Here is an 11,661-nt window from a genome sequence, read left to right as displayed (position 1 = left end):
AACAACCAAGGGCCATAGCCTTAGTCTACGGTCAGAAAAATGTTTCTCAGCCCCGTTGAACAATGATGTGTGTCAGTAAGATTTCATTAGGGCTATCGACGCGATTGGTTTAAGCTGTCAATTTATATCACTTCAGGTCTAATAAAGTGGCTACTACAGGGCTAATTTATGTCCGTAAGAGGTGGGGTGTAAACACACTTTGTCTCAAAAACCAACTGAGCTCCCTATTTACAGACCGTTTCAGGACATTATAAGCGCATTTCGAGGCAGCCAGTGCACACACAGAAGCTCGACTTTACTCCAAACTCGTCTGGACTCCTGGGATGCCCAAAGTTTGGTCCAACGCGAATAGGATAAACATATCTTCTAGTTAGGTAGAAGATTGTGAAACATCCGCAGACCGCTAGAGCTCGAGTCATATGTGAGGTGGTGCCTTTGGTGTGTAAAGAGGAAGCTCTTCGTAGATAGATGTTTGGACACATGAAGCGCTGCTGTGATAAGTGAAGATGCCTCCTCAGAGAACGAACGCACTGCCCAGACAGCGTTCCCTGCTGCTGCCGGCCGTCATCAACCCATTCGTGCACGACCTAAAATTAACACAAGCCGATAAAATCAAAGTGAGTCCTGCTCTCAATTTATGACATGCCTGTCAGTATTATTCTTCACTTAAGACATTCGATTCTACGTTGTAGGCTATATACATTTATCCACATTTAATGTGATTCGCCTAATCATTAGTTTCCCTCTAATCTAACTTTTTGAATGATCTTTCTTACTACCTCACTTAATCTTGATTATTCTTACAATAACTTGGGGAACGTGGTTGAATGGGGAACAGGAATCGCACATTTAATAAATGTTTAATTTGTCAGATTAGTTAATAAATGAGAATCACAATTGCCTTTATGCTTCAGAAAGTGCTGTAATGTTATTACTTTGATGTTACAATTTCAAACAGTGTTACCGTTTTTGTAATAATTAAGGGAAATCACGCAGTTACGCAGCTCACAACGTGTGGTAGAGAGAATGTTATTAATATTTTTGTTATTAATATTTGTTGTAAAATTGGTTAATACGATTATATTACTGCTGCTGCTACTACTACTACGGGTTTATCGAATGCTTGAATCGGATTGATTGATTGATTGATAAATGTTTTAAGGTGTGTAATTATTTTCAGAAAAACACACGGCTAAAGTACTTCCAGACAGCTTTTGTCTGCATTACATGTCTACATAATACTTGAGTTATCCTGCAACCAAGGATGGAAGTTGTGCTAGTTTATTTGCATGTTAACTAATAGTTTATTAAAAGTATCAAACAGGTCTCTGTATTCATGAAATATGCTGCATTTGTTTTGTTTTTTTTGTTTTTTTTTAAGATTATTCATATTTTACACTTGGAGGTAATTTACTTTTTTACATAATAATTTTTTCCCATTAAACCTATTACATGACAGTCTTTCTCTTAAAAGGTATATTTTACATTTATTTTAGTGTGTGTCCATTTATTTCTTATGTCTGTATGTAGTGTTTTCTTCTAGGAATCATCCTTGTGCCGCTCCGTGGCTTTTTCTTGCTTCTCGTTCTCATGATCATGTGGCCGGTTTCTGTCATGATAACATTCAGACAGTCTCTGAAAGGAGCAGTGGAGCCCATGACTGGCTGGAGAAGGTAAATACTGATCCCTCTTCACTCACACAGATACACACCACCTGCTACATTTCAGCACAAGACTAAAATAAGACTAAAATTCTCCTGGCCTACTTATTAAACTTGACTTCTAGCACATTAAACCTTTAACCTTGACCATACATAAAGGGCTACCTTCTACCATTTTCTGGTTTTGTCTTAGTTCCTGATTTGTTCCTTTTGCTACATGCAAAAAAATGTTTGTGGGTGGGGTGGGTGGGGGAGTCTATGTATTTTAGTGTGTGTTTGTTTCCTCTGTATTATAATTAGATGTGAGAGTTGGTAATGTGAAATTTGTGGTTTGCATATCAGCAGTAACAATATTTGTTGCATTACAAAGCCCCTCCATTCTGTTTAACTAACACTTCTCTATCAAACAGGCCACATGGTTTCTTGCTAATTTAACTCATTTCTTCTTAGACTGACCACACCGATCAGATTAATTAAGTCTTAGCATAGAATGTAGAGCGGCTGTTGGAGAGATGTGGTTATTCTCCTAACTGATGTAACATGTTGAGCTGACACTCGATGAGGCCATGTTGTCTAAGCCGTTAAAGAAAGCTTTTTGTGCTTATGAGTGTGTGCATGTGTCAGTATGATGGATTCACTGATGACATTACCCAGTATGATTCCATGTGTTTTGTGTGCGTTTGTGGGCAGGTTCATACACAAAAGAGTGATGACCTTTCTAGGCCGGCTGTATTTCTTTGGCATGGGCTTCAGGGTGGTGGTAAAGGGGAAGAAGGCCAGCAGTGTAGAAGCCCCCATTCTAACTGTGGCCCCCCACTCTTCGTTCTTTGATGCCATCGTCTGTATTGAAGCTGGTCTACCCTCGACTGTTTCCCGCTCAGAGTCCCTGGAAGCACCGATCTTTGGCAGTATGGATATTTCCATCTATATCAATCTACACAAAACCATATGTGTGCTTTGTTTATCAGTTTGGTTTCTGTTACTGCAAAGTTGTAAACAAATACCACCATCAACACAAAGACAAACCAAAATAAAACCAGGGCAGACCAAGATATATGATATTATGTTCCCCAGGGTTTTTGCGCTGTGTGCAGCCAGTGCTTGTTTCACGCACAGATCCAGACTCTCGTAGAAACACTATCCTTGAGATTGAACGCAGAGCAAAGTCAGGAGGACACTGGCCACAGGTGAGTGTCTCCACTTCAAGCATCCTAAAGGTCTGTAAAACAACTAATTTGCTTGATTGCATCATCCATGAAAAATTATGATACCTCACTCCAGTGTTTAAATTTTTTTTTAATGTTTTATATGTGACTTAAAAATGGTTAAAAAAATAACTCCACAAAAGGTTAAAAAATGATACCTTGTGGATTTCACAATGTGAAATTAGAGTAACACATTTAAGTGTTTTCCCCTTCAAAAGCAGGAAATTACTCTTAGACCTGTACTTCCTCAGCTAAAATAAAGGATGTCCGGTTCCTAAAGAATGTTTGGTGTCAACATTCTGTATTTTTAATTTGTTTTAGCAACTATATTATTAGGAATATGAAATAAGTGTTTTTTATCAGACAAACCGATTTGTGTTTTGATAGTATGGTACCACTGAAAATATCACTGGTTTTATTTTATTTTTAGGTACTCATTTTTCCTGAAGGAACATGTACGAACAGATCATGTCTCATTACCTTTAAACAAGGTAAGCAGATTATGTTTATTTTAGTTTGTTTGTAATGTAGATGTTAATTATAATATGGACACTATGATAATGCAGATTAACTTTTTAAGATCTGCTTGAGGTGTTACAGATACAGTAACAAATACAGATAAAGTATGTTTTAGCAAAAGTTCATAATGTAGTATTTAATATAGGTTATTTATGAACAGCACTATATAAAAATCTTGTTGGCCGTTAACCCAACAGGGGTTTCCAAAGCTTACAGTTTGTTTTGGTATACTAAAGAAATTAGACTGAGGTATATATATATATATATATATATATATATATATATATATATATATATATATAATGAACTCTGTTTGCAGTAGGCTTCATTAATTTAGTGGGTCAGTTATTTTTTCTGTATTAAGGTCATATCATTAGGACAGAGTTTACTTCATTGATAATTATTGATTGTCCACTTGAGAACCAGTCAAATAACTGTGACCTGATATGTAGGGCATTGTATTATGACAGACAGAGATTTAATTGCTTACTGAAGCATATGACTCCATAAAGAAAACAGATGGAACTGTTGTACTGAGCAGTGTTTTAGGCTACTCAGTACAAAAAGAACAAAAAGAATGAATGAATGAAAGCTGCTTATGTGTTATTCTCTTTGCCTCCAAAGGTGCCTTTGTCCCAGGGGTCCCAGTACAGCCTGTTCTGATCAGATACCCAAATAAGTTGGTCAGTATGAATTCAACAAAAGTCTTATACTGTTGTTATGATGCCTCAAATGGTGGTGTCAAATGCAAACACAATGGAGTAACACAAAAACTGTAACATGCAAATCCATAAATAACCAAGTAGAGGATACTGTAATAAACCATAAAATTAGCATACAAATGCATAGGCCAGCTAGCAAACTATAGGCTCCTGAAGTCTTTCAGTCTGATGCTCCTGTGTGAATAGTTTCATGTTCATTCCTCTTTAAGAGTTCTTGCAAAAGTTTGTCTTTTTAATATTTACAGGACACAGTCACATGGACGTGGCAGGGCCCAAAATCGTAAGTGATGATAAACATAAACAAAGCCAAAAGTATTTGCACAGCTGATGAAATGCTTCCACAATTAGGTCTTTTCCAATCACTGTTGCCACAAAGAAGTCATAATTCAGATTCACATGCCAGGCTTGCATATAATGTTGCAAGAAACAAACTTTCATTGGTTTATTGGAATTTAAGATAAGGCAAATAGAGATAAATGTTATATTCAAATAAAAAAGGAAAATAGCGTGCTGTCTGACTAAATTCTCATTTTCTTCCTTACACATTCAGACATCTCTGCATGTGTAGTGTTGTAGATTGCTTTCTTAGATGAGCTTAGTTTTAAGACCCTTTTATAGTACAAGAAATGCAGTTGCACAGTCATGCATATAAAGAGAGCAGTGCTTCCTGAAATGCTGTTTGGTTTGGAACCTCACCACTAGTTCCTGTTTTAGGGCCAGACTACTGCTGCTCACACTCTGTCAGCCCTATACTACAGTGGAGGTTGAGGTCTGTGAGAAACATTTGTGTATTTCATAATAATATTCTCAGCTTTTTGCACCTTTTGATGAAGAAACATGAATGACAACCTCACACCATATATAGCTAATCTCCAAAAAGTGAAGTATTCTAGTCTATATACAGAATGTATTGTGTTTGTGTTTTAGTTTCTGCCCCCTCAAATTCCCACTGAGATGGAGAAAAAGTGTCCTTTCAAGTTTGCTCACTCAGTGAGAGCTGTGATGGCTGAGTACGCATGCCTTGTTGCTATTTTTTTTCTCCGGTGTCTTTAGAATATTATTTGAATTGATATTTACAATTTGTGTGTGTGCACAATACGATATTTCACTTTTATGTTTATGTTTCATAATTTCTCACTCTGTCACTAGGTCTCTGAGACTGCCGGTCACAGACCACACCTACGAAGATTGTCGTCTGATGATTGCAGCTGGAGAACTGACTCTGCCTATGGAGGCAGGTCTTGTGGAGTTTACCAAGATCAGCAGGAAGTTGGAGTATGACTGTATATAGTATTAAAAATGCATATCCTTGGTATTAGTAAACATTTTGAGACTGGTAGCCCACATGACACATAATAATTTAAGCATGTTGTAGTTTAAGCTTAAAATCTCTGTGTCTGTTGTAAATTCAGATTAAAATGGGACAATGTGAAGAAGGAATTGGAGAGTTTTGCCAACATAGCCTGTTCTTGCAAAGGCGGCAGGATCACAATTGAGGAGTTTTCCAGCTTTCTCAAACTACCCATCAGCCCAGCTCTACAGGAGCTCTTTGCTCTGTTTGACAGGGTGAGTATGTCCATAACTAACCATATGGAAAAGAGCACCGCTTATATCCAGAAAAGAAGCTGAATGTATGAAATACATCAAATCTGTTTTATTTTCAGTCTTCATATTTCAAAAACAGCAAATCTAAATCTATGGTACTGGATGAATCAAACAGCATTATATTCCATTCACAGTGTGGTCTGTTTTGTTGTTGTAGAATGGCGATGGCACAATTGATTTCAGAGAGTATGTCATTGGTGTCACAGTTCTGTGCCGCCCAGCTAATAATGAGGAAGTCATTCAGACTGCTTTTAAGGTAATGATATCACAGATAGCACTGATGTTATTGTGAAAAAAAATACCATCATGAATTCTCAGAATGTGATTGTGCAGACATTAAAAGATTTAATTTGATAAAGACTCAAAGAAGACATGGTATGGTGTGGTTACGAGGGTAAATCATATTAGTACTGAAGTGTCAGTGGTTGTTCACATCTTGAAGTTGTTTACAAAAAAAAATCTCAAAATTGCAAAAAGAAACATGTAGAACATTACTATGGGGGACTACTACTGTGTGATTTATTGTCAAAAAGTGTTCATATGTATGTGTGTGTTTATTTATATATATATATATATATATATATATATATATATATATATATATATATATATGAGGCAGATAGATTTCTAGTTGTGTTTTGAATTCCTTTTACAGCTGTTTGATATTGATGAGGACAACTGTATCACACAAGAGGAGTTTAGCGGTCTGCTACGTTCTGCTCTTGGAGTATGTGATCTTGAGGTCCACAGCCTCTTCAAAGAAATTGATGTAGACGGATCAGGACACATAACTTATGGTATGTATGCCAACTGTATAGCATCTACCACAGTGATAAGACTGTCAGTCATATTAGAAGTTTTTTTTTTTTTAACCATGGTATAGAAAATTTATCCAACAACTAAATAACATACTATTAGAACTGCTATTATTATAATCAAGAGATCTGTCGGCTGTCACACACACACACACACACACACACACACACATATATTAGGGATGGCACGGTTCAACTTTTTCATGGTTCGGCTTGTTTCACGGTTTTAGAGTCACGGTTCCGGTACAGTTCGGTATGTGCTATGTTTATGGAAAAACTATACTTTCTAATAAAATAAATAAAGAAAGAAAATATTCTATCCAACTACAAGCAACAGCACAAATAAATACAATAGAGTAAAGAAACAAAATATAAACAGTGATTTTCAGTTTTTTGTTTAGAAGTCTTGCATTAGTTTTTAGGTACAGAAATTGAATAAAGTAATCAAATGTAAAACAGCATTTGCATATTTGACTTTATAAATTAAAGATTGTTCTTTATTAAAGTTACAAAAGCTTTTTAATCAAGAGCAGTGAGTGATTTATTTGTTGTTATTGTTCGATTAAATACTGTCACTTTAAGAGAATGCACTGATACAGTGACCTGCGTTCAGCTGGCTATGTCTGCTGTAGGATACTTACCAAGACGGGCATTTTGACATAATTTTTGTGTGCATTTTTCCATTTAAACACAATACTTCAGAGAGAGCTTAATATTTGTGTGCGTTCTGAGGCGCGGGTTTGCGCGCTTCGGATGAGCGTACTAACAAATCTTCTCACTGCGCGTGAGCTCGCGTCCTCTGGCTCTTAAATGTTTAAATGAGTTAAGTTTAAACACAGGTATCAATGTGTGCTGTTCAGGTCTCATCTGTGAGCGCCCTATCAGCACCCGGGTGATGACGGAATAAATGACTACTCATAATCCATCAAACGGCAATAGCGCAGAACAAAAGTGAATGGTTTTTCCAAGTTTTTTTTTCTCTCTCATCGCTACCATACCATATTTACAGGGGCGTAGATTACGCGGTGGACGCGGGGGACGTGCCCCCCCCCCCCACACACACACTTTTAATATCACGGAAATTTGTCCCCCTCACTTTTTCGGTCAAGTGTGTTTGAATAGAGGTTTTCAGGAGCTGGTGTGAGCAAATATAGATTTAAACTCAAAGAGACAGGATAGTCTGCGCATGAAATTATATTTTATTCGGACCCAGAAGGTGAGATGAACATAAAGGAGCGCTGAAGTGTTTGCTTCATTCATACTCGAAGCCGGAGGGCGCTCTCGCGCAGAAAGTCATACCAGGAAACTCCTAATATGGGCAAAAGCGTCCAGCTATTGAGCTATTGCTGTATGAAAACAGGTGTTTTCACAGAATAACAGACACTTTTGGAAACACGAACACATTAAACATACGATTGCGACAATATATGGTTTTTCGAGTCATCTCCAGCAGGTGATAAACAAAGTATATGAACAATGCAGTGCTAATTCCATTTATAGAATCTATCCTGCCTTATTATTATGTGATGGAAAAAAAGTGTTTGTAGTATATAAACAAATCATTATTATTTGTTGTTGTCCAGCAGTTAAATATTTCTACACCAATTAAAAGCTAGACATTAGAGAAAATACGTTTTTGAACAGTAAACTTCAAAAGAAGTCTCTTCTGTTCACCAAGCCTGCATTTATTTGATCCAAAGTACAGTAAAGCAGTAGTTTTGATTTTTTTTACTAGCCTATTTTAAATAACTTTTCTATTTGAATATATTTCAAAATGTAATTTATTGAGATTTTAAAGCTGAAATTTTAGCATCATTACTCCAGTCACACGATCCTTCAGAAATAATTCTGATATTCTAAATTTGCTGCTAAAAAAAAAACACTTATTATGATAATGTTGAAAACAGCTGAGTAGAATTTTTCAGGTTTCTTTGATTAATAGAAAATTCAGAAGAACAGCATTTATTTCTGAAGTAGAAATCTTTGGTAAAAGTATGTCTTTATCATCACTTTTTTTCAATTTAAAGAATCCTTTCTAAATAAAAGTATTCATTTCTATAATTTATTTTCCAAAAAATAGACTAAAAAATTTACTCTAAACTTTTGAATGGTATAGGGTATTATGTTGGGAAAGCTTTTTGTTTCACATAAATGCTGATTTTTGGATCCTTCTATTCACCAAAGAATACTGAAAAATTTACTCATCTGTTTTAAATATTGATAATCAGCAAATCAGCATATTAGATTGATTTCTGAAAGATTTGACACTGAAGACTGGAGTAATGATGCTGAAAATTCAGCTTTGATCACAGGAATAAATTAAATTTTACAATAAATTTCAAATAGAAAACAGTTATTTTAAATAGTAAAAATATTTCACAATTTTACTGCTTTTGCTGTACTTTGGATCAAATAAATGCAGGCTTGGTGAGCAGAAGAGACTTCTTTAAAAACATAAAAAATCTTACTGTTCAAAAACTGTTGACTGGTAGGCTATATTGATTACATTTTATATTGTAATGTTTTATATTATATTGTAATGTGTTGTATGCTTTGTCAGATTTAAACCGATTGAACCGCGGTCCCAGCGCGTGCCGAACCGTGTGTGGTAAACCGAACGGTTCGGTTTTTTTCAGCGAACCGTGCCATCTCTATATATATATATATATATATATATATATATATATATATATACCGTATTTTCCGCACTATAAGGCGCACCGGATTATAAGGCCCACCTTCAATGAATGGCCTATTTTAGAACTGTTTTCATATATAAGGCGCACTGGATTATAAGGCACATAGAATAGAAGATACTGCAGTCAAACGTTTGATTGGGTTTGCGTTATGCATCCACTAGATGGAGCTGTGCTAAAGGGAATGTCAACATTTTGACAGAGCGCCTTGGTCCATATATAAGGCGCTCCGGATTATAAGGCACACTGTCGTTTTTTGAGAAAATAAAAAGGCTTTTAAGTGTGCCTTATAGTGCGGAAAATACAGTATATATTTCTCTGTGTGTGTGTGTGTGTATGTATGGCAGCATCTGAAAACTGAAAAATGCTGCCTTCGGAGGACGCATTTGAAGATAGGAAGGCATAAATATCCATTTAGTTATCACCAAAGCTCTCTAAATATTTTGCTGTAAATCATTAAACCGTTAGTTTGCCTCAAAAGCCTGTCCAAAATCAGTTTCATGAGGTGCTTTCATGCAAAAACCCTGCCTGCAAAGTCATTGCCTGATATGGCAGCGAGGCAACAAGTTACCTGTCTTTGGATAAAAGTTTTTGGATACAGCCTATATGTGTGTGTTGTATGTTCAGTGGTTTTTTATATTTGTACATAGACACACAATTCACAGGAACTGTGAGAGTAGTTGTCTAGTTTGGCAGATTTTTTTAAGCTGTGAAATGAAATGTTTGCTTGTAAGACTGAACTGAACTACACACACGCCTAACAATGGCAATGTTAACTGTGGTTGCCTGTTTAGGTTGTATTCAGTAAATTACTCAATACTGATACAATTCCATTATAACAACATAATCTTTATTAAACTTGATCTTATTGATTTAAAAATATATTAAGCATACTTTTTCCAATAAAGGTTTAAATACAATTTCTCAGTGAGAATTCCACAATAATGCAAGAATTACAGATGAAGCTGCTTTTTAAAACATGGATTTAACTTGGCTTGACTTGGCAATCTAATTAATACCACAGTTCAAATTCCTTAATACAGATAATATCATGTCAGGATTTATCCTGTCTGAACTGAATCTTGACCTTTGGCTATCTGTTGCATGCATTTAACAAGCAAAAATTAGCAGTTTTTTTTTTGTATGTAAATGCCTATTTGTGTGTAGAATCATGAACACTTTCAAGTGAAGGTTTGTTATTTATCTAATCTATCAGTTGTTAAGGTGGCTGGTCTTTTGTAGTAATTGCCGGAACTTGTCATGAAGTGTGAGTTGATTTCAGGCGATCAGCTGCATGCCAAATTAAATCAAGGATGTTTTCACACAGTGTCTGATTTAAATATGCTATTTGTCATAGCATATTTACATCATTGTTCATTCATTACTGCCCACCAAGTGCCTTACTAGTTACTTTTGTTTTCTTTTTGAGTAAATAAATCTGTAGTTTGTCATTTGTCTGTCTCCATTTGTCTCTCAGATGAGTTTTGTTCCTTCGCTCTCACCCACCCGGAGTATGCCAAACTCTTTACCACCTACATCGAGCTACAGCGTTACCAGGGTCTCCAGGGGGAGGAGCCAGACTCTGATGCCAGTTTGTCTCACTGCTGTACTGCTTCTCATAACAACCTCCAGGAGGACAGTGCCTCTGATAAGAAAGATGACTGACACAGTATGCAGCCATAAGGTTCATATTCTGCCATGCCATTTGATCACGTGCCTTAAGCTAGACCAGAAGGTTTTTGTACACAAGCATATGCCCTTTCGGCAGTTATCTGTTTACACCACCAAGTATCTCATGAACTATTCAGTGGTTTATTTAAAGGCTTTCTGATCAGAGTATACAAAAATATAGGCATGCTAAAACATTCCTTATTCTGATGCAGCTAAATTTTTCATTTTGTTTTAGACATTCACTTTTAGACATGAAGCTTGTAATCCAAACTCAGTTTTGTTTTCATATTAAGTCTAATAAAAAATAAAAAAAACTGTTTGGTAATATCTCATTTGAAAAAAAAAATAGTTATTTTCTGATTATATTGGAGATCATATGCTTTCAGGACAGGCCTCTCAATAAGAGATTCTTAATTTTGTTCTTTTCTTACTGCTCAGGGTCTTTGGTACAGAAAGTGAGTTATAATCAAAGGTTTTGCTTTGCATCTTGTTTTTATTTGCATTCGCACTGAGAGGAGATGTTGCTGAGTTAGCATTCTGTCCCTGCTGCTTGTTTAGACTAATACTCTGTTGCATCCACTGAAAATAGGCCAATTTGTGAGCAAACAGGCAACACAACACACCCACAGTAGCATGCACCACAGGGCTTGGTTCCAAATGATCCCACTGCAGTGGGATTTATTTAGCAATGCAGGTTGCAAATATGAATTTGTTAACACAGCAAAGTTTGTGTGTGTGTGTGTGTGCATGAACACTTGTTAGAAGAG

At 36.1% G+C, this 11,661-nt stretch overlaps 2 protein-coding genes across 2 annotated transcripts in view; one reads left to right on the top strand and one right to left on the bottom strand.

Annotated features, from left to right (window-relative positions):
• Nucleotides 1-11,661, bottom strand: part of LOC132106558 (dipeptidase 2-like) — a 436,558-nt gene that overhangs the window by 311,040 nt on the left and 113,857 nt on the right. The window lies entirely within an intron of this gene.
• LOC132106519 (lysophosphatidylcholine acyltransferase 2) lies at nucleotides 198-11,214 on the top strand. Its single transcript, XM_059512276.1, has 14 exons — nucleotides 198-617; nucleotides 1,531-1,673; nucleotides 2,352-2,569; nucleotides 2,736-2,848; nucleotides 3,297-3,357; nucleotides 4,010-4,068; nucleotides 4,353-4,387; nucleotides 4,822-4,876; nucleotides 5,035-5,117; nucleotides 5,257-5,382; nucleotides 5,520-5,673; nucleotides 5,870-5,968; nucleotides 6,368-6,509; nucleotides 10,701-11,214. Exons 1-14 carry the CDS (start codon nucleotides 507-509, stop codon nucleotides 10,886-10,888), a joined length of 1,587 nt encoding a protein of 528 aa, XP_059368259.1. The 5' UTR covers nucleotides 198-506; the 3' UTR covers nucleotides 10,889-11,214.

Source organism: Carassius carassius, chromosome 2 (genome assembly GCF_963082965.1).
Source record: "Carassius carassius chromosome 2, fCarCar2.1, whole genome shotgun sequence".
In the NCBI taxonomy this organism is placed as follows: domain Eukaryota; kingdom Metazoa; phylum Chordata; class Actinopteri; order Cypriniformes; family Cyprinidae; genus Carassius; species Carassius carassius.
Note: the sequence above shows the minus strand (reverse complement) of the source record. Positions and strands in the feature narration are given on the sequence as shown.

Excerpts from the sequence above, each read along its gene's own strand:
- LOC132106519 (XM_059512276.1), top strand. The coding sequence starts at position 507 with ATGCCTCCTCAGAGAACGAACGCACTGCCCAGACAGCGTTCCCTGCTG. Across the intron at positions 2,849-3,296 it reads CAGGAGGACACTGGCCACAG|GTACTCATTTTTCCTGAAGG; the intron begins GTGAGTGTCTCC and ends TTTTATTTTTAG. Across the intron at positions 3,358-4,009 it reads TCTCATTACCTTTAAACAAG|GTGCCTTTGTCCCAGGGGTC; the intron begins GTAAGCAGATTA and ends TTGCCTCCAAAG.